The sequence below is a fragment of the Salvia splendens genome, chromosome 13, assembly GCF_004379255.2.
Source record: "Salvia splendens isolate huo1 chromosome 13, SspV2, whole genome shotgun sequence".
In the NCBI taxonomy this organism is placed as follows: Eukaryota; Viridiplantae; Streptophyta; class Magnoliopsida; order Lamiales; family Lamiaceae; genus Salvia; species Salvia splendens.
Window position 1 is genome coordinate 28,089,113 of NC_056044.1, and position 23,886 is coordinate 28,112,998.

At 44.0% G+C, this 23,886-nt stretch overlaps 1 protein-coding gene and 1 pseudogene across 1 annotated transcript; one reads left to right on the plus strand and one right to left on the minus strand.

Moving 5' to 3' along the window:
* The first annotated feature begins 3,015 nt into the window (after nt 1-3,015).
* LOC121761505 lies at nt 3,016-4,333 on the plus strand (annotated as a pseudogene).
* Nucleotides 4,334-21,619: 17,286 nt separating this feature from the next.
* Nucleotides 21,620-23,068, minus strand: LOC121760817. The gene has a single exon (XM_042156427.1). The coding sequence runs from the start codon at nt 23,066-23,068 to the stop codon at nt 21,620-21,622; it is 1,449 nt and encodes a 482-aa protein (XP_042012361.1).
* Nucleotides 23,069-23,886: the final 818 nt, after the last annotated feature.

A 23,886-nucleotide genomic window follows, 5' to 3' on the forward strand; every position in this document is an offset into this window, starting at 1 on the left:
TAGCCCGTTAAGATGGAGGTTTTAACCCAGCAACCAGAAGTCCATCTCCCAAGGCCTCACACTTGTGCCGAAGAGATAAGAGCAACTACACAACAGCATGGAATTTGAACCCAGACTCATTGCAGCAAGATCTGTCCCTCCGTTGCCAACTGTACTACCCCTGTGGGCAAAATATTTGATTTAATGAGAATATGATTAGACGCTAAATTTCATGAAAATACTCGAAGTGGTCTATAGTTCATGGAGTATTAATTAACTGACTATTATTAAGCTGGTCTACGGCAGATAATAAATTAGTTCATTAGGTGTAACTACTGTTAGCATTTTAAGAGCATGCGCAGCGGTGGCGTCCGTCGCCACCGCCGTCCGCGCCGTTGGCACGGACGCCATCCGCGCCGCTGGCACGGACGCCATCCGCTGTCGCTTCGCTCGCGCCGCTGGCACGGCGCTGCTCGATGTATCGAGCACGTCCGTGCCAGCGGACGCACACGTGGCGCGCTCCCATTCGTCAACGGCATAGCCGTTGTGTTTAAACATTTTTTATTTTTATTTTTTAAAAATCGGTATTTAATTATAAATAATGCTAAAAAATAAAAAAAATATTTTCCAAATCCCAAAAATATGGCCGTTTTTTCCCGTTTTTTCTGAATTTTTTTGATTTTTTGATTTTTATTTTTTTCCCAAAATCATCTATAAATATACACATTCATCACTCATTTATCACATCAATTCACCTCTCATTCATCTCTCATTCATAATTCTTATACAAACTATAAACATATTCAACATTCACTCAAATCAAATGGATTTCACTCATCTCATGGCGGAAGCGGAGCGCGAAGAACAAGAATACTACGAACAACATCGTGCCGCTTACGAAGTATATGTCGCGGCGAATACCCCCGCTCATCCTCCTCAACGCACTAGATCAAATCGCCGCTACATCCATCGTGACCGGGAGGGAGCCCACGAAAGGCTCGTTGCCGACTACTTTGCCAACCATCCGCGGTTTCCGGCAGATTACTTCAGGCGCCGTTTTCGCATGTCAAAGCGCTTGTTCATGCGAATTGTCAACACATTGTCCGCACGTGTTGAATACTTTCAAACAGGTATAGATGCAGCCGGCCGGCAAAGTATCACGGCGTTGCAGAAGTGTACGTGTGCCATCCGACAACTCGCTACTGGGCAAACGGCCGACATCTTCGACAAGTATTTGCATATCGGTGAGTCCACTGGAATCCTTTGTTTAAAGAATTTTTGCGAGGGCGTTCGTTCTGCTTTTGGGGATGAATTCCTTCGGGCACCCACCACCGATGATTGCCAACGGTTGCTTCGTCTTCACGAATCAGTCCATGGCTTTCCCGGAATGCTTGGCAGCATTGATTGCATGTATTGGAGGTGGAAGAATTGTCCGACTGCTTGGAGGGGGCAACACTTAAGCGGTCACAAAGGCGGCGCCCAACACTTATCCTTGAGGCGGTCGCCGACTATCGTCTATGGATTTGGCATGCATATTTCGGCGTTGCCGGATCCAACAACGACTTGAACGTGCTCTATTCTTCACCACTCTTCAATGATGTGATGAATGGTGTAGCACCGGCGATCGACTTCACCATCAACGGAAATACATAACTCATGGGTTACTATCTCGCCGATGGTATCTACCCAAGGTGGTCGACGTTCGTGAAGACGCTCCACAACCCGCACGACCCGAGACGGGTTCTTTTTGCGCAGCGTCAAGAGTCAGCGCGGAAGGACGTCGAAAGAGCCTTCGGGGTCCTTCAAGCTCGATTCAACATTGTGAAGGCCCCGGCTCGGCTGTGGTACGTGAATAATATCGCCGACATCATGTTCACGTGTATTATATTACACAACATGATTATAGCCGACGAAGGGCCGAGGGCGGCTAGCTTCTACGACGAGGACGAAGCCGGAAGCTCAACAGCGAGGTCTCCCCCACGCCGAGGCGAGCATACGACGGTTGGCCAGAGGATCGAGACAAGACACACAATGCGCGATACTCGAATCCACAATCAACTACAAGAAGACCTAATCAACCACATGTGGGCGAAATTCGACAACGAGTAGTGGTTTTTTTAATTTTTAGGATTTTAATTATGTAATTTTTAATTTTTAGGAGTTTAATTATGTAATTTTTTATTTTTAGGATTTTAATTATGTAATGTTTAATTTTATTTGTCATTTGTAATATTTATTGTGGTTTTTAAATGAATTTTAATATTATGGAAATGTTATTGTTTAATTGAATTTTAAATTAATTGTGTTCGTCCTTGCGGAAGAGCACAGTTGTGGGTGTTGTGCTATTGCCAGAGAGCAGGCATGAATAGTACCGCCCGGGCCCACAACCATGCCGCTGGCAAGAGCACGGTTGTGGATGCTCTAATTCTTATATGATGTATTCTCAAGAATAATTATGCATAAGATTATCATGCATAGGCTGTCGAAGCGTATCAATTACTCCATATATAAAATGAAATGAAATATGGACTAAACATAAATAATTATGGTAAACCAAACAGTCACAACAAGCAAACCTCAAATTCTCATGATGTTTTAAAATTACTACTCCCTCCATCCCCAAAGGCATCCCCAAAGATTATGAACTTTTCTTTTTTCGTTCGTCCGTAAAGAGTATGGACTTTCAAATTTAAAATATTCAAACAACATATTACCCCTACACATCATTTTATTTACAACTTATACCATTACCGTTAACACTTATATCATTATAATAATGTGGAACTCACTCTCCACTAATATTATTTCCACTACATTTTCTCTCTCTTTTACTTTTCCTCTTATTTATTAAAACTCGTGTGAACCCCAAAGTTCATACTCTTTGGGAACGAGGGAATACTAATAAATTAAAACAACTTGTTGGTCATGCAATTAATTAGTCAATAAGTTGTTTCACAATTATATTCAAATAATTACCTTTATAGATAGGTGGTCTATGTCAAAGAAAACAATAGTCATGTTTGTTCATATAAGCAAGTGAAATAATTGTTGAGCAAAGCATTTGGAAAAAAATTCAAAGATGGAGGTGATATCTTCTTGTCTTGTTGGAAGGGAAAACAATGAAATTGCAAACCCCATCACTAGATTAGAGCTTAATCCATGGGATTTACGATTACTACCAATCGTCCCCATTCAAAGAGGCCTCATATACCACAAACCTCAATCCCAAAACATCATCTCTCACCTCAAAAACTCACTCTCACGCACACTAAACTTCTTTCCGCCCCTCGCCGGTCGTCTCTCCGTAACCCAACAAGACGACGGCACAAAGAGCTACTTCGTCGACTGCAACAACGCCGGAGCCGAGTTCACTCACGCAGCCGCTGCCTCCGTCTCTGTCTCCGACCTCATCGGGCCAAAATACATCCCGGAAATCGTCTACTCCTTCTTCCCGCTCGACAACCTCACCAACTTCGAAGCCATCTCGAAGGCTCTGCTGGCGGTGCAAGTCACCGAGCTGGCCGACGGCCTATTCCGAGGCTGCGCCGCCAATCACGCAGTCGTGGACGGCACCTCCTTCTGGCACTTCATCAACTCTTGGTCTGAATTCTCGCGCGGTTTGAAGAACATACAAAAACTCCAGTGTTCTCAAGATCCATCAAGCCGGTAAAAGTAGGAGGCGACAGCAATCACCTTCCTCTGCCGATGGTGGAAACTCCTCCATTGCTGAGGAAGGTCTTCCACGTGGGGAAAGAAGCTTGACCAAACTCAAAAATAAAGCCAATTCTACCGGCGGAACTGATAAAATATCGTCGTATCAAGCACTCTCTGCTCTGTTGTGGCGGACCACAACGCGTTGCCAGAAATCCATAAATATTCATACTCATGTAAGTAGACATGCCCACCGGTTCCGAACCGGAACCGTGGCCTTTTTCCCGAACCGGAACCGTCGGAATTCGGGTCGCGGTCCGGTTCCGGTTCAAGATATTTCGAACCGGAACCGTCACCGAACCGGCGGTTCCGGACGGTTCGGAACTGGCGGTTAACTGGCCGAACCGCCGGTTCGGGTGCGTTTTTCAAGGCATGTGGATGGGGCAGACCGGCGGCAGCTTTTCAGCTGAAAAACCGGCCGGTTCAGGCGGTTTTTGGGTCGTGAACCGCCGGTTAACCGGCGGTTAACCGTGAAAACCGGCGGTTAACCGCCGGTTCAGGGGGGTTCCGGATGCGGCGCGAGAAACGAGGCGACATGACGCAGCTTTTGCAGACGGTTTCGTTGACCGAACCGGCGGTTTCGTCCCGAAAACCGGCGGTTTTGCCCGGAAACCGGCGGTTCCGGCGGTTTTCCGCCAAAAACCGCCGGTTTTGCCGATTTTTCAAATTTTTTTTATTCAAATTTCAAATTCGAATTCTTCCATTTCCCCCCCCCCCATTTTTATCTATAAATACCCCCCTCTATCCTCATTTACATTCACCCCACTCTCGTGTTAATAAGAGTTTCTCTCTTCAATCTCCCAATAAGATATTTATCAAATGGGGAATATATTTTAATGATCTTCAAGTACAATTCTTCTCGGAACCAACCATTTTTTCTTGCAAAATGTTGCCCATTTTCTAAGCAAACACGTATCAGCACGCCATATACACATTGCTGCATTGGAAGATCAAATTGCCCCTATTAGAAATGCAGCAATGTGTATATGGCGTGCTGATATGTGTTTGCTTAGAAAATGGGCAACATTTTGCAAGAAAAAATGGTTGATCATAAGGTAAGAGAACTACGTGGGCTTTGATTCCTCAATAAAATTGTGGATACGTAGGCAACTCAACTTAAATTTGAAAAATTTAACTTTGAAAGTTTAAGTTGATCCCAAGCCCTTTTCAATTTTTCCTTCCCCCCCCATTTCATGTTTTTTTTATTTACCTTCCGAGTCCCACGAGGCGACGACACTTGTAAATTATATTATATTGTTGTATGTTGTTGTATTGTATACTTATGTATTGTAAATTGTAATGTATCGTTGACTCGTTGTCCGTTACAACTCAAAATCAATAAAATTTATTTCATTTTCTCCATATTCGTCTTATTTGTGCTTGAATTATGCATTGTCTTGTTCCGATTTATTGTATAAAGCCAAATTTCAAATTTAAAAAAAATAATAATAATTGAACCGGCGAAACCGCCGGTTCGAAAACCGGAACCCCCAAAACCGCCGGAAAACCGGCGGTTCCGAACCGGAACCGGAACCGCCGGTTTTCGAACCGGAACCGGAACCGGAACCGGAACCGTGAAATAGCCTCACGGTTCGGTTCCGGTTCTGCCAACCGCCGAACCGGAACCGGCGGTTCCGAACCGGAACCGCCGGTTCGTGAACCGTGGGCATGTCTACATGTAAGTAGCGGAGAAGTCGACTTCACTTTAATAGTGGGTGCAAGGTCAAGGATCGGTTTGGGCGAGGGCTATTTTGGGAACGCGATTTATACGGCTGGAACTTCAACTACTGAGCGTGAGCTGATGGAGAATGGATTAGGCTACGCTGCGCTCAAGATCAATGAGCTGGTGAAGCAGCAGAAAAGAAATTGTAAGTGATTGTACTTTTGTGCATTTGTTATCAAATCGTTATGAAATTGTTAATTCAGCTCCGTGATTCAAATGAGTATTGCTAAGAGCATCCCCATCCATGCTCGGCAAGAGCATGGTAGTGGGTCCGGACTCACTTTTATTCATTTTTTATTCCATCATCTTCTCCAAAAGCACAACACTCACATACATGATGTTCTGCAAGAACATGCTCAAGAGTCATATCATTCTATTATTCAATTTAAATAAAAACATTTCCACAATATTTGAATGCATTCAAAATACCAGGAATACTATTACAAATTAAAAAAAATTAAAAATTACATAATTCAAATCCTAAAAATTTAAAATTAAAAATTACATAATTAAATTAATAAAATTAAAAAAACTCACTGCTCGTCGCCGAAATTCGCCCAATTGAGTTTGATCAGGTCTTTTGTTGCTCGATATGGGCTTTGGTATCGCGCATTGTGTGTCTTGTTTCGATCCTCTCTCGCACCGTCGTATGCACACCCCGGCGTGAGGGAGACCTTGCGGTTGAGCTTTCGGCTTCATCCTCGTCGTAAAAGTTAGCCGCCCTCGGTCCTTCGTCAGCTATAATCATGTTGTGCAAGATAATACATGTGTACATGATGTCGACAATATTCTTAGAGTACCACAGCCGAGATGAGGCCTTCACAATGTTGAATCGGCATTGAAGGACCCCAAAAGCTCTTTCGACGTCTTTCCGAGCAGACTCTTGATGCTTCGCAAAAAGAACCCGTCTCGGGTCTTGCGGATTGCTGAGCGTCTTCACGAAAGTCGACCACCTTGGGTAGATACCATCGGCGAGATAGTAACCTATGTGGTATGGATTTCCGTTGACGGTGAAGTCGACCACCGGTGCCACACCATTCAAAACATCATTGAAGAGTGGTGAAGAATAGAGCACGTTCAAGTCGTTGTTGGATCCGGCAACACTGAAATATGCATGCCAAATCCAAAGGCGGTAGTCGGTGACCCTTCAAGGATAAGTGTTGGGTCGCCGCCTTTGTGGACGCTTAAGTGTTGCCCCCTCCAAGCATTCAGGCAATTCTTCAACTTCCAACGCATGCAGTAAATGTTGCCAAGCATACCGGGAAAATCGTGGACTGTTTCGTGAAGATGAAGCAACCGTTGACAATCTTCGGTGGTGGGTGCCCGAAGGAATTCCTCACCGAAAGCAGAACGAATGTCGTCGCAAAAATTTTTGAGGCATAGGATTCTAGTTGACACACCCACATGCAAATACTCGTCGAAGAGGTCAGCCGTTTGCCCAGTAGCAAGTTGTCGGAGGAGGTCACAAGTACACTTCTGCAACGCCGAGAGACTTTGCCGACCGGTTGCGTCTCTACGTGATTGAAAGTATTAACACGGGAGGACAATGTGTTGAGAATACGCATAAACAACCGTTTTGACATGCGAAAACGGTGCCGGAAGTAATCTTCCGGAAACCGCAGCGTGTCAGAAAAATAGTCGGCAATGAGCCTTTCATGGGCTCCCTTCCGGTCACGAGGAATGTAGCGGCGTTTTGATCTAGTTGGTTGAGGAGGGGCGGGGGTGGCGGCGGCGACATAGGCTTCATAGGTGACACGATATTGTTCATAGTCTTCTTGTTCTTCGCGCTCCGCTTCAGCCATTATATCGGTGAAATCCATTTTTAAATTTTTCGAGAGGGTTTGAGTCAGAGAGGAAGATGGATGATGAATGTGTTGTATGAGAAAATGGATGATGAATGTGTGTATTTATAGATGATTTTGGGATTAAAAATTTTCAAAATTTTCAAAAAAATTTCAAAAAAACGTAATAAACAGATATATTTTTTAGGAATCGATTTTTTTTTTTGGTATTATTTTCGATTTCTTTTAAAAAAAGGAAATTACAACGGCATTGCCGTTGGCCAATCGCAAGCTGCCACGTCGACCTGCTCAGCGGTACGGATGTGCTCTTATTATCGAGCAGCACCGTGCCGTTGGCGCGAATACATGGGCGGACGGGGCTGTGTCGCGCCTCTGGCACGGACGTCGTCCGCCCCGAAGAGTAGCGATGGGGATGCTCTAAGGCCATCATCCATAATTTGTAGCACAAGACCTAATTGAAGTATTAATATGGTGGGGCAGTAGTCTATAAATCCAATACTCCATCCTTCCCAGATAATTTGGGACAGTTTGACTTAACACGAGTTTTAAGAAATGTTGTTTGACTTTGATTTAAATGAAGATACATAGTGAAAGGGGCCCCACTTTGATTTTTTCTGCTTTTTTTATTGAAATATTGAATTTGTGGCTGTTGGAGTATAATTAAAAAAATTTCTTCCATTTTTTTTATCGTAGTTAATGTTTTAATCATCCAAAATACGCCCAAATCTGCTGCCCATAATTACAAACAAATTCTGCCCAAATGCTACGCATAAAACATCAATTTTTCATAAATAGGCTGCTGCATATTTTCATAAAACTTCCATCACATTACAAATTGCAGTTTTTGGGAGGGAAATCCCAAATCCCACTAAACTTAAATCAAACTTTAGGAGGGAGTACAACATCTTTACACACAATTTAGGAAGGAAATTCCAACTACCACCATCTGTAAAAGGACTACCTACACAACTAAAGTAGAGTTTTTGAACAATTGCCCTCAGAAAATTTTCATCACTGGGCTATGGAGCCTGGTTCCGGAGACATCGCCATAGACGTTGCCGGAAACAAAGTCAGAAACAGAGAGTCACACATCATAATAGTGACCACCAAAAATCTGATAGCTCGAAGTCTGCTACAATCGAACCATTTAGGTAAAGTACCATATGGAGGTATCGAAAAGGCAGCAAAGGAGTTTGGAGTGAGCCGGAAGACAGTCCATAGGATCTGGACAGAGGCCAAAAAATAGATACAGAGTGTAGTACCCCTCAGCATAAGAGACCGTGTTAAAGGCTTCAAGCGCAAAGATGAAATTCAGCTTGATACTAACAAGGTAAGAGCTCTTTCAGTCCATGAAAGAGGTACCATCCGTAAGATGGCTGTGAAGCTTGAGTTAAGCAAGAGTACCGTAGGCAGGATGGTGAAAGCAAATCATCTCAGGCCACACACAAATGCTGTGAAGCCACTACTTACTGCCGCAAACAAATTAGCACGAATGAAATAGGGTCTCACTCATGTTCAACCAGTGGTGTTCAATGGTATGCTCAAATATCACACAATGCACAATATAGTGCACATTGATGAGAAGTGTTTTTTCATAACTAAGAGTACGGATAGATACTACCTGCTGCCAGATGAGGAAGAGCCATATAGATCATGTAAGTCAAAGCGGTTCATCACAAAGGTGATGTTTATGTGTGGTGTGTGTAGACCATACATTGCAGAAAATGGAGAAGTTATATTTGATGGAAAAATAAGCATTTTTCCATTCACTACTAAAGAGCCAGCAAAGAGGGGTTCCAAGAACAGACCAAGAGGCACCTTAGAGACAAAACCCATTTAATCAGTGAACAAGGCGGTCATGAGAGAATGCCTCATTCAAAAGGTACACTGTTTTTGTTTCCATTTTTTTCATCCCACTAAAACACATCACATATATGTGCAGATCATACCAACAATCAAGGCTAAATGATCAGAGAATATAAGAAAGGAGATATTCATTCAACAAGACAATGCCAAGTCACACATAAACCACAATGATGCAGAATTTCAGGCAGTAGCAAACACAGATGGATTCAAATTCTATATCATTTGCCAACCAGCTAATTCCCCTGATTGTAATGTGTTGGGTTTAGGTTTTTTCAGAGCCATCTAGTCTATACAAGATGACAAATTGGCTAAGGAAGTGGATGATTTGTTGAGGAATATGCAAAGCTCTTTTGATGAACTTATTGCACAAACACTCAATAATGTTTTCCTAACTCTTCAAGGTTGTCTACCTGAGATATTGAAGGTGGAAGAGGGAAATGGCTACAAAACTCCACACATCAATAAAGAAAGATTATCAAAGCTGGGATACTTCCAATCACTTTGGAGGTTGAGGAAGAGATTGTGAAGGCTGTTGTAGCATAACTCCAACAACCAGAAAATGATGTAAGCACATCATATGACATCTCAGGTATCAGTAGAGCTTTAGGCTTCTAAGTTCAGTAAGTATGAAACATTTTTTGTCAATTGGGTGTGTAAGCCTTAGGATTAGGTGTGGTTTATGCTACCAACCGTTTTTTGTCATCTTTTGTAAAGCCTCCAAACCTACATGTGTAGGGGTGGTTTCTAAAGTCATAATCCCTCAGAAAGTTGTCATCATAGGGCAGCCTCCAAACCATACATATGTAAGGGGTGGCTTATAAGGCTGCCTAACTAACAACACAGACTCCTACGACGACGACAGATTCTACGATGGCGGAGTCAGATTCCCATAGATGTTCCGACGTATCTAGGACGACGAGATCGTCCAGATCTACCGATAAAAAACAAGGAGAGGAGTCGGCTGAGTAAGCCATCGTAGATGGAGCTCTCGAGATCTAGGGTTTTGGATGAAATTGGGGGTGGGGGTGAAATGATAGAGGCGGTGGAAATGTTGGTGGTAGGGTGAGTGAATGTGGAGAGGTGAGAGTGAATGTGGATAGGTGGGAGTGGGGGAGTGACCGATTAAATATGGTGGTGGGGTGGGTGTGAGGAGTGTTTTTTTGTCATTTATAGTTTAGTTTGAAGTGGGACAAATTATATGGGACGGACCAAAATGGAATACTGGGACAAATTATCTAGGACGGAGGGAATAATACTTAGTCCGACGCTATGATATGATGTAGTGGGATGTGGGGGTGGGGAAACGGTCGGTTCGATTCTAACCAAACCGATTAGTGAGTTAACCGGCTCCCTTTTTTCCAAATACGAGAACCGTAACCGAACCTTTAGTCGGTTCAGTTCCTTGAGGAACGGATCGGTCCTAACCGACCGGTTCTTGGGTTCCACCGAAGGAACCGAAGGAGAGTGCATCGGCGTGGAGAGTTGGACAACAGCCTCGTCGAAGAGAGCAGCTGTGTGGAGAGAGCAACAGCCTCATCGTCGCCGGAGTGAGAGAGAACAGCAGCCTCTTGTTGCCTCGTCGGAGAGAGCAGCGCGGCGAGGAGAAAGCAGTAGCCTCGTCTTCGCCGACGTGGAAGAGAGCAGCGGTGCCGGTGTGCTACGAGAATTTAGATGAGAGAGCTCACGAGATATTTGAATTGATTTCATTGCAAACACTAGGTAATTTTTTCATGGAAGATAAGTCAATGTACCTATATCAGTATGAGAATTTTAAGTTATTTTCTAATGATCCATATTTATCTAATACGTTGAAGTTCCAAATTTAATAAACAAAGTAGCTGTCATGAGATTGGTTATTGAATCAGAGGGATGATTTGTGTTTTCTCTTGTTTGAAATGCGGACAAATTATAGGGATATAGAGTTTGGTTTCTAGCACAACATTATTTTTTGAAACTTGAAAGGTGTAGGGTTTATGAAATTAAAATGAATCTACAAAAAATTAAAATTAAACTTACTAATCGATTCTTCGGTTCTAACCTTTCGGTTCTCGGTTAGAACCGCCTAAATCCTAAATCAACTAACCGGGACCGAACCTTAACCTTATTTTTTCGGTTATCGGTTAACCGATAACCGAAAAAATAAGGTTTGGTTCTCGGTTTACCAAGAACCGAGAACCGTTTCACCACCCCTAGTGGGATGTGAATGGATCCAGGCCACAAATTCATGATATTTGGACTGGGCTTTTGCTTAGAGAAATCAGGCACTATACTAACCGATAACAGAAAAAATAAGATTTGGTTCTCGGTTTACCAAGAGCCGAAAACCGTTTCCCCACCCCTAGTGGGATGTGAATGGACCCGGGCCACAAATTCATGATATTTGGACTGGGCTTTTGCTTAGTCAAATCATGCACCGGTATAATAAAAACTCAATGTCTCAATTCATGTCATTATACCTATCCAAATCGAATAATCTAGATTTCGTTTTAATTTTTTTATTTTTATACTTAAGATTTTCAGAGCTATTTATTAATTTAAATTTCTAATTTTACTTAATTAACATATTTTTTCAAGTGTGGTTTAGTTTAGAGACATTATTCATTGTAATAGGATAAATTACAACATCATATCTTCCTCTGTCTCGTGAAAATATGTGCACTTTCCATTTTCGTCTGTCCCATAAAAATATGGGCATCCCATTTATGGAAAGTTATCCCAATATATTATTCCTATACACCAAGTTATTTACAACTTATACCACCATCAAAACACTAATAATATTGTGAGTTCCATTATCCACTAACACTACTTTAACTACTTTTTGCCTCCCTTCTCTCTTACTTTACCAATTTTATCTTAATCGAATTCTCACGAGATACGTGATTTAATGCAATAATAGTCTGAATACCTCTAGAATATTATATACTCCATATCATTATCCAATATATCTGAATTTTATTGGATCATCCGTTTTTATATACTCCCCCTCCCTAAAAATTTGTCATATATTTCTTTTTTCGTCCGTACCTAAAAATTTGTTGCATTTCACTTTTGTCATTTTTTGCAGTGGATCTCATATTCCACTAACTCATTCTCACTCACATTTTAAAAGTAGGAATCACATCTCACTAACTTTTTCAACTCATTTTCTTTTATAGTTCTTAAAACTCGTGCCGTGTCAAATGTTGCCAAATTATTAGGGACGGAGGAAGTATATCCAATACTACATGTAACGAATACTACCATAATGTCTAATGCAAATTACAAAGATTAAGAAAAGAATGATCATCGCTGTGATCTCTTCTTTTCACAATGAGCAAGAAAGAATATTTTTGTTAAACAAGTTTATGTTATACTAGTACAATGATTTTATAAGTTTAATCAAGGTTAGCGACTTTGGATTGACAGTACAATGATTTTGGTTTTTTCGGTTTTGTTCGATTATTGAAGTTCGATTTTCAGTTTTTCGGGTTCGGTTCGGTTTGGGTTTTGAACTAAATTCGATTTTTCGAGTTTGGTTCGGTTTTGGCAAAAAACCGAACCGAAACCCGAATGCTCACCCCTAATAAAAATTGAAGAAAAGTAGACAATAATAAATTTTATTACGATTAAAGTTATAGAAGTGGGGATTTCATTGAAACTTAATCAAACTTTAAAAATAATAGTACTTCATTTGTCTTAATTAAATTGAGGAACTTTTTTGGATAAAAAAATTAAGAAATTGTATTATATAAATTGGGGATTTTGTTGTTATTTTTTTATTTGTACAAAAGAGAAATACGGAGTAACTCATTTTAATTAGAATATTCCCTAAAAGAATTGACTATGCAGGTGGAATCGACGCGGAAGTTTGCTTGAGCATCCACAATGGCGGCGTGCCCACCGGCTAGCCGATCCCTGGCGCTAGCCGGTCCGCTCGCCGAACCATTGCAGCCGGCGCTCGCCGGTCCGCTCGCCGAACCACGGTCGCAGCGTTTTCGCGTTCGACAATGGCGCCATTTTTGTCGCAGCATTTTCGCGTTCGAGTGGATCAAGTTATATGAAAGATAACTGAACCGGATGGATCAGTTAGCAAATGTCGTTGCCACTTGATCAAGGCGTTCACGCTCTCGCTAGCCACCAATGTAATTTATAACTCCCAATTTTGCACTACTTTAACAGTAAATCGGCAAGTTAGGGGTCGATCCCACAGAGAAACCAGTGTATCTAGTGTGTGAGTAGTGAACAGGGGTTGACTGCTGCCACGCTTTAATTTTGGGAGTTTTTAACTACTGATTTTACGCTAGGCAGAAAGTAACTATCTACTGGATCAAGGCTCTGTTAACTATTGGATCAAGTAAGTGAAATGTTGGAATAAAAACTGACTACCTAGGCATGCTGTGAAAACAAAAACACTTTGCTATTTAACATGATTAAACACTTGGTCAAAGACTAAAGAGCGAAACTGAGCTAGAACAGTGAACACGAAGGCGAAAACAAAACAACTCCAAATTATACCCAAAACTCAGAACATTGTTGCAAGCACACGGAATACATAAAGATTGATTCTTTAACTACAGAACAACTCGAAATCAAACTAGGCTAACAACTTCGGGAAATAAGAAAGCAAGTAGAGTCGAGAAAACTCTCGGATGGAAATTCGAGACAACGCCGAACAGATATCGAATACTCTGCCGCGCTCCCTCTCTTTAGCTAACCATTTCTCTAACTATCTTTAGAACTGGGAAACTAAACTAAAAAGTAAACTAAACTAAAAAGGAAAATTGTTGAAGACGGAAGAAGATGGTAAAAAGAAGATAAAACGGAACTGGTAAAAGGGCTGGTAAAGGAGATCCGCTGATTATGGTGGCACATCCTCTATTTATAGGCACTTCATACAATCTCCAGCGGGATAACGATCTCCACAGAGGATATTCGCTCACGCTGTGAGCGAGCGACTCATCTATTGCTACGTGTCTTCCTTCTAGAATGACGTCGCTTTTCAATAACAGATTCATGACTCAGCTCCGTCCTTGCGTCTCATGTATCAGCACGTGTCCCTCTTCTAGAACGTCGTCCTTGCTAACAGAATGATGCCCACCATCCAGCTCATTAGTCTCACGTGTCCTCCTTCTAGAATCCAGTGGTCCCCGCCCAACTGCTTGATCACCCCCAGTTCACCCGATTTTTGGCCTTTTTCGCCTTTTGTACCAACTTGATCAACTTGTCCTTGTTGCCTTGGTCAAGCCGTATTCCTGCACATTTAACACTTGTTTTGTGCGATAACTGACCAAGTTATAGTACATTTTACCCCCTAAACCGATGCATGAAATATGCCTTATCAAACTGCTCACGCTTAAAACATACTTGTCCCCAATTATAAAGAAAAAGAAAAGAAAAAGATAAGGCAAATTTCATTCATGGTTTATTCATTTAAGAAAGTAAAAGAAGACGAAGAGGAAAAACAGACTTAAAACAAAAACACATATTCACATAGATGCATTAGACCGAATAAACTTCCAACAATGATACCCGAGGTCGAGGTCAATCCATTTGCCAGCAGCTTATGTTTCTTCCCTTTCGCGCATACTTGATCAATGTGTCAGTTTGTCAAGATTGCTCAATTTAAAACAACTGTTGGATTCACTCAGTCACTCATTTCTCACCAGAGATGTTAGGACTGTTCACTCGGTATTGTCACAAGTTTAATACCTCGAATCGGACTGCACAAGATAGTTCCTTAAGGTCTTTGTTTCGGGCATAATGGGGCTTAAGGGGGTAATGTATTAGGGTAGGGTCCTAGGGGTTCTAAGTTATAAACTGTAAAAAGAAAAACACATGAGTCAAGGGACCAAAGATTTGAACAAATTTTGATGGGTCAGACTAAATTATTAATTCTGCCTCTAGATACTTCACTGGGTCAAGTAACGACCTCTTTTAATTTTTGGCTTATTCTCCAACTTTCGACTTACTGGGTCAGGTTACAACTCTTTTTTTTCCTACTATCTTTTTCTCAAATTTTTTTCAACTCCTTTTCCCGACATATATTTTCCAATTTTTTTTTACTTGATGTCTGACTTGATCAACCTGATTGACTAACCTGCTCAACCCGGCTACCCCTTTATTTCAACTTTCTGTCGTCATCCCCCATTTCTTGTGAAATGATTCATCTCTCGACCCATTTTCTCACGTGTTTGTAAAAAAAAATATAAGTCGTGGGTTTTTCAAAAGAACGGGTAAGAGTGTATATGGCTCAACTTGGTTAACTAGGGGGAGCCTTGTTTGATGAGGCTGGTTTTTGGACCGAAAGAAGAAAAGGCTCAAATGGTTAAGTCATAATGCCTTTAGTCCTTACTACTTGTGCTATTTTCATCTAAATATTAAAAAGCAGCCTCTCGTAATTTTTTCTTTGTAAAAATAGTAGAAACTGTTCTACTTTGGCTTATAACTCACACATAGAGAGACTTCACAGATGATTTTAAAATTGAGCATTTCCATCATACTTGCGTCGTTCAAACTGTTCAAGTTTTAGCAATCAAGTTTCGACATGTAAACATACTGAGTCTTTTTTTCTTACTCTTCCCAAAGCAATCAAGTCTTTCATTTATCCAATTTCATGCATGCTGCCCTAATTAATACTAATTTCCATTTTGTATTTTCAAAACTTGACATGTATGATTTTACTGGAACTAACCCTCCCCCCTCCCACTGCATATGAACTCGTCCTCGTGGGACTGGATGCAGTGAAAAAAAGGTTAGGCACAGGCAAACAAACTAAGGAAAACTTCTCACACTTAGACCAGACACTAGGCTAAGTGGGAGATAGTGCCAACAATCAAAACATGCAGATACACACAGTAAACAATAACCAAAACACAAAGGCGGATAGAAGAAACAAAACATGCATAACCTTCTCATACTTAGACCCAACAAAGGTCTAAGTGTAAGAGCAAATAAAAATATCAAATTTATACAGACCAATAATAAAAAAACATAAATTGTTTGAAATTGAAATGAGTTCAGGGGGGAAATACTAATGCTGCCTTGAAGGTTGACCGGGAGATGCCGAAGGATGCCGGGAGGATGATGGGCGCCGAGTCGGAGGAGAGCTTATAGAGGGAGGTGGTGGTTGTCTGGTAGGGGTCTGATTGTGGGTGGTTCCCAGCAACCTGGCCAGTAGGACCAGTTGAGAGTTCGAATTTTCCACCAGCTGCGTCAACATTTGCTCCACTCGGAGCTTCCATGCGTCGTCAGTACGTGCAGCCTCCTGTCGCTCCATCCTCAGAGTGGGCATCCTCAGAGTGGGCACCCAATGTGTGCCTTCCTCTTCTCCTTCAGCAGGGGTCGCTGAGGTTTCCTCAGGCCTCGTTCTTCTCTTGGGTTGGCTTCTCTGTTGCTCCTGCCGACCGACTGCATAAAATTGAAACCTTCCTCCTTGCGTCTTCTCGAGTACCTGAATTCTAACAAAGAAATCGAGGTTAAATAATTCGAGACTGGGGCAAAGGATGAGTCGTCCGGCATACTTCACAATCCAGTTTCTCCTCAAATAGGCACTGAGGAGGTGGCAGACGTTTAGATGGCGGGCAGCGTGGGTAACAATTTGATTTATGGAGTAGGCCAACCAGAACCCGAGATGGACCTTTCTCTGCTCTCTCATGCTCCACATAAAGTAGAGCTCGACCAGAGTAATGATTGCCAGCGTTTTGGCTTTTCCGAGGAGATTACAAGCTAGGTAGACCTGGGCTAGGCGGAGGGCAGGATCAGCAATGTGATGACCTCTGGATTCAAAGGCTTTAAAAGTAGGGGCGCATCCATTGCATAGGGCCTTCCAGACGGCCCGCTGATCGAAATCGGGTTTCCTTTGAGGGAGGCAGATATCGCGCCCAAACTAGTCCCCGTTAGCCACCTGGCTTTCTGTGTAGAGGCACATCTGGATGGAGAATTCATTTAGGCTCATCAGTTTGTCCTGGCCAAACACCCTAAAGGAGACACTTCTAGCGTCTGGGTCTGAGCTTCGGTACGGGGGTCTCATCAACCTCTAGCAACCATTCAAATCCAATGCTGGCAATATATTCGTTAAACCTCTCCTTCATCATGATCTTTTCTAGGGATGGCTGGTGTAGCATCTTCCCCGCCGTCAACCTCTTCTGGGGTGTCACCCTTTGGTGGACCTCCTCCAGCATCTGTTGGAGAAGAGCAGGGGTTAAAACCACATGCTGGTGAGAGTAGGTGGCGGCAGGAGATGTTGCAGGCCTTCCTTGTTGCCTTCTAGATGTTCGGGTCCAACGCAACTCGTGTTCCTCCGTATCACTGCCCTCATCTGTATCTCTCGGCAGTGGAGAGGCGGGCTCGTAAGCATCTGTAATAACGATCCCCACGTTGGCGGGGCGACTTCTCTTCGGAGGAGGAAGAACAGTCTCCTTCCCCTTTCTCTTCCTCTCACTCTCTTCCCTAATCAAGCCACCCTCAACAACCTTTCTCTCATCTACGGCCTCATCGGCCCCTTGATTCATTAGCTCATCTTCATCCACCAGTCGCCGCACCACGCGGGGCATTTGCTCCATCGTGTCTCCCTCTTCCCTAGTCTTCAGAGTTTCATCTTCCTCTAGGAGCCGGTTCATCGTCATTCGGCGCGTCTGACGTCGTAGCAGCTCCTCCTCATTTTCTGGTTCATCCTCCTCAGGGTGAAGGACGTTCCGCTCACCCTTCTTATCGAGTGACAACGGGTGGATGTCCTCCACCTCTTCGTCATTAATTTCGCTGACCTCAGTCAAATGCGGCTCATGGACTGAAGTAGAGCTGACACCGCTTGCTGGCGACGGAATAGCAAACGGCTGCTCATAGGTCATCCTCCAGCCTTCCTCGTCAGAGGTGTCCCCGCTGTGTTGCACCGGCTGGATGGGGTAACTGTTGGGGAAGGAGGTGAAGGTTGGGCCGGAGAGTTGGTTTTTGGAAGAGATGGTGGAGAATTTCGGGGTGTAGGATTTGGGTATGTGATGTAGGAAAAGCAGATGGGGTTTCTGTTCTGGGGGAAGAGGATCTTCGGTCACCACTGTCGGCGCCGGCACTGGAAGATGATGATGAAGTGCTAAGTTGGGTGATTTGCATTTTTACTGGTAATGGTGGTGGGTGATTTTGTGGGGAAGATGATAAGTTGGGAGAAGAGTTTGAATCTTTGGAGAAATCGGATGAGAGCAAATGTAATGTACTGTAGGCGGTTTGGATAAAAGTGATATACGGATCTGAAAACTGCCTTTTATACTGATATCCTGGTTGTTGAGATCCCCGACTATTGAGATCCCTGCGACTCCTCACGTACAGGAACGCATTTTCAGAGTGCCAGCTGGCTTAGCTTCTCCGATACGCCTCTTCTCTCTAGTACTATTTTGTCTAATGCAGCAGTTAGTTCTTTCTTTCCAATGATTGCACACGTCCTATCATAACATGCCCTGATCAATTCAATCACTGTACCACCAATTAAATTCAAAATTTCACTGTTCAAGTGGACAATTACTTCCAGATGAAAACTCAAATAGTTCCACTTGATCAGTTTCCTTCCTCACTTCCGACTTTTAATTACCTAAGATTTAAAAAACTAACATATGAAAAATTATTTACACTAATTACTAAGGACTTGACCGGGTTCCCCTAGGACGTCACTTGATCAGTTTAATAGATTAAGAAATTGTTGCTTGATCAAGCAGACTACCCATGAGTACCCGACCACTCCTTTTATTTGCTCACTAGCGAGAGTTAGGCATGAGTAGTGGAATTTCGTCCACCACAAATGCCTCCATTCCTTCTCTGTACGGTTTCACCCTGTGTCCATTCACCATAAAGGTTGGTGAGTCTGGATCGCTCCCCTAGAGTTCGACTGCTCCATTTGCTCTAATGGCGACGATGGTGTACGGGCCGATCAACCTTGACCGTAGCTTCCCGGGCATCAACTTAAGCCTGGACTGGAAAAGGAGTACTCTTTGGCCAACCTTGAGTTCCTTCTTGCGAAGGTTCTTGTCATGCCACATCTTGGTTTTCTCTTTGTACCACATGGCCGAATCAAAGGCATCAAGGCGGAGCTGTTCAAGCTCCTGCAACTGCAGCTTTCTCTCCTCAGCGCCATCTTTGGCATTCAAATTCATTTCTTTAACTGCCCAGAAAGCTTGGTGCTCCACTCCCACCGGCAGATGATTCATTTTCCCAAATACCAGCCGATATGGGGACATTTCGATAGGCGTTTTAAAGGCGGTCCTGTAAGCACAGAGTGTGTCCTCCAGACGACGGCTCCAGTCTTTCCTCGTGGGATTGACCGTCTTCTCTAAAATTTCCTTGATCTCTATGTTTGATACTTCGGCTTGGCCATTGGACTGCGTATGGTAGGGTATGGATAAGCTGTGGTGGACTCCATACTTTCGCATCAAGGCTTCGATGGTTCTATTGACGAAGTGAGTTCCCTGGTCAGAGATTATAGCCCATGGAACCCCATATCGGGTAAAGATGTTTGACTTTAAGAATTTCGCCACTTCTCTGGACTCACACGTCCTCGTCGCCTTTGCCTCAATCCACTTGGACACATAGTCCACCGCCACTAGGATGTAGAGATTACCCTTAGAATATGGGAAGGGTCCCATGAAATCCATCCCCCATACATCAAATATTTCATATACATTTATGGGGACCTGAGACATCTCTTGTCTTGTAGAAATTCCCCCAGTAAGCTGGCATCGAGGGAACCTATTGCAGAACTCGTAAGCGTCTTTATGGATGGAGGGCCAGTAGAAGCCGCTGTCAAGTACTTTCCTTGCTGTTTTCTTTGGCCCGAAGTGACTTCCACAAGCTAGTGAGTGGCAGTGGACCAGTACGTCCTCTTGCTCCCATTCAGGTATACAGCGTCGGATTACTTGATCCGCCCCCATCTTCCATAGGTAAGGGTCATCCCAATAGAAGTATCGGGAGTCGCTCCTGAGCTTCAGCTTCTGCGCTCTCGTAATCACATCACTTCCGGGCAACTTGCCCATTACCAGATAATTGGCCATGTCAGCAAACCATGGCTCCCTATGCGTGTGTTGTCCCTTTCTTTGGTTGGCTTGATCAACCCTCTATGCCCGGTTGATCCACTGACATTCAGATGTTGACTTGATCAGATAGAGATACTCTTCAGGGAAAGCGTCAGAGATGGCTTCCCCGTTGTCCTCTTGCAGAATTAAGCTCAAATGATCAGCCACTCTATTATCGCTCCCCTTTTTATCGTGGCTTCGACTCCTTCTTTGCCAGTAGGTATTTATTGGCCGCATGGTCAGTATACACAATCACCTTCGAGCCTAGCAGATAAGGCCTGAACTTTTCAAAAGCGTAGACCACCGATAACATCTCCTTTTCAGTTGTGTCGTAATTCTTTTGTGCTTGATTTAGAGTTTTGGAAGCATAGAAGATTACGTAACTCTTTTCTTCAATCTTCTGACCTAATACTGCCCCCACAGCATAGTCACTGGCGTCGCACATCACCTCAAATGGGTGACTCCAGTCGGGGTGCGTATAATTGGAGAGCTTATCAATCTGTCCTTCAGCAGCAGGAACGTGGCCTTGCAGTCATCAGAGAATTCAAAATCCACATCATTTTGGAGTAGCCTCGTCAAGGGCTGGGCTATCTTTGCGAAATCTTTGATAAATCTTCTATAAAACCCAGCGCGGCCTAAAAAGGCTCTGATCTCCTTCTGGTTAGTGGGATACGGGAGTTTTGCAATGATAGCTATCTTCGCTTGGTCGACCTCTATTCCCCTGCTCGACACCACATGCCCTAGGACAATTCCTTCGGTAACCATAAAATGACATTTCTCAAAGTTTAAGACAAAGTCCTTTTGGCTGCATCTTTCCAATACTCTGCTCAGGCTATGCAGCCCTTGATCGAATGTGTCCCCATAGACAGTGAAGTCGTCCATAAAAATCTCTATGCAATCTTCCAATAAATTAGAGAAAATGCTCATCATGCATCTCTGGAAAGTGCCTGGGGCGTTACAGAGGCCAAATGGCATCCTCCTGTAAGCGTATATGCCGAAAGGTAAGGTGAACATCGTCTTCTCTTGGTCTTCCGGATTCACCGCAATCTGGAAGTAGCCACTATAACCATCTAGGAAGCTGAAGTACTGCTTCCCTGCCAACTTCTCTAACATCTGGTTAATAAAGGGTAGATGGAAGTGATCTTTCTTCGTAGCTGCGTTCAGCTTCCTATAGTCAATGCACATTCTCCACCCCGTGACTGGCTTTGTCGGAATCAATTCGTTTTTCTCATTCTTTACGACCTGGATTCCTCCCTTCTTCGGTAGCATGTGCACTGGGCTGGCCCAGTTGCTGTCCGGGATGGAGTAGATAATTCTGATCGAGACCAACTTGACAATTTCCTTAAGCACCTCTTCCCTCATGTTGGGGTTGTGCTTTCGTTGTTGGTCGCGGTGTGGTTTGGCTCCTTCCTCCAGTCTGGGCTGATGCCCACCAAGTCTGTCAGCTTCCGACCGATAGCCTTCTGTTTTCTTCTCAACACTTCCAGCAATCTTTTTTCCTGCCCCTAGGTCAAGTGACTGTTGTTGATGACAGGCTTTGTTTCTTCCTCCCCCAGGTAGGCGTACTTTAGATGTGCCGGAAGTGGCTTCAATTCCTTTGCTGGCTTTGGCTCTTCAGTGGGCAAAGGGCTTTCTGCCGCTTCTCTTTCCAATGGCTTGCCTTGATCAAGCCACTTCTCTAGGCTGGATACTTGAGCCTTCCCACTTGACCCAGCTGGTCGCGAGTGCTCACCAAAATCCATCACCGCTTTCGCGACGGCTTGGTCGTCCATTTCTCCGATTTTCATGGTCTCATACCACTCTGCAACTTCTCTCTCGACTTCTTCATCAGCAGCGGAGTCAGTGAACTGCCTCTGTAGGAATTCTTCCTCCAAAAGTTCCTGTACTAAGGTCTCAGTCACATCTACTGAGTACACGCTCTCACTGTCTGCTGGTCGTTTCACGGCTTCATCAATATTGAACGTGAACTGCTCTCCATTGAAGTCCAAGCTGATCGTCCCATTACGGACGTCTATTATGGTGCTGGCCGTGGACAGGAACGACCTTCCTAGTAGAACTCCACTCGACTCTCTTGCTGCCGGCTCTATCATCTTGATTACGAAAAAATCAGCTGGGTATAGAAAGTTATTCACCTTCACGATCACGTCTTCCAAAATTCGTTCTGGGTGAATACACGATTTGTCGGCCAGCTGTATCATTATATCAGTATCAACTAGCTTGGCCTCCCCCAACTTCTTGTAAATCGAGTATGGCAGAACATTAATCGACGCCCCGAGATAGTACATCACATGCTCGACCTGGATATCTCCGATTGAAATTAGGAGCGTGAACATTCCCGGGTCGGTCTTCTTTGAGAGATCACTCCGCTTGATCACTGCGGATACATTCTCATCTGCAATCATTCTACCCTCTTCATTGACCTTCCCTGCAAAGTAGTCCTTGATGAATTTGCTAATCGGGGGCATCTTCAAGGCCGTCAAGAGTGGTACCTTGACCTCTACGTCTTTGAACATACTCGCCACGTCAATTGTGACATCTCTTTTCCTGGTCACCATTCCACGGTATGGATATGGCTTGACCTTCTCTGCTTCCGCTTCTTGGCTTTCATCTGAGGATTCACCTCCCACTTTGCCCTTGTCTCTCCTTTTTGCTTGATCAGGGGAACTAGACTCTCCTTCTTCATTCTGGCTCTGTCCGGGTATACCCATCGGAGGTACTGCAGGTGGGCTAGGGTTTTGGTAAACCTTCCCTAACCTTAGGGACACTTCACTGATGTTTTCACGACCAGGTGGCTGCACAGTGGCAGGGATTTTTCCTTCATTGCCCCTTAGCTCTCCCAGTGACATCGCAACTTGAGACAGTTTCTTCGTGAGCATATCCAACGCCGCCCTTTGCTCCTTCCAAGCCTCTTGAATTTCCCGCATCGCATCATTTGGCTGGTGCGGGACTATCATATCTCCTGGTCCTTCGTTGGGGGTGCCGATTATAACGTTGATTCGGCGCCCCCCCAGCGTGGTTGGGTTGTGAGTAGTCGGACTTTCCGTAATGCTCTTGCTGGTATTGCGGCTGGTTGTGCTGTTGGTTGCCTCTCTGGTGTGGCGGGATATAACTCACCATCTGGTTGTTCGGTTGCCTTCCCTGATTGCTTGTCAGGGGGCCTTGTTGTCTGTACCCCCAGTTTCCTTCATTCTATCTACTCAACCAGTTGGGTTGTCCTCCACTGGACCAGTTCCCTTGAGGTCCACTTGACCAGTTCGCCTGGCCGCCCTGCGTTCTGTTCCCTCCGTTGTTGAATCTTTCTTGGTTCCGAGCAGCCCAGTTGGGTTGCCCTTCAAAGGGTTGTATCTGCTGTGTCGATGGTTGAGGCAGATGGCTTTGATTCTGATCAGTCCACCTGAAATTTTGGGTGGTCTCTCCACGGTGCGTCGCTTTGCTTTCCCTGGATCCAGTTGCCATTTGCATTCCAGTGGCCGACGGCATTTACCTGGGGTTGAGGCTCCGCCTCAGGGGGAAACTCGCAATAGTAATAGTGATGCTCTTCTGGCGGCGCATATTGTTTTTCCTTCGGTGCAGGTGGTGGAGATGCTCTAGACTTCTCGACTGCCTCTAGCAGCTTTTTCTCCATTTGCTCGAATCGAGCCTCCAACTTTTCATCACTACGCGCCTCTGTTGCGTGCGCTGCACTCCTTCTGTACTGGCCCCGGGATGTCTCATACGATCGCTTGGCTTCGATCAACCTCACTAGTATACTCTTTGCTTGGCTGAATGGGGT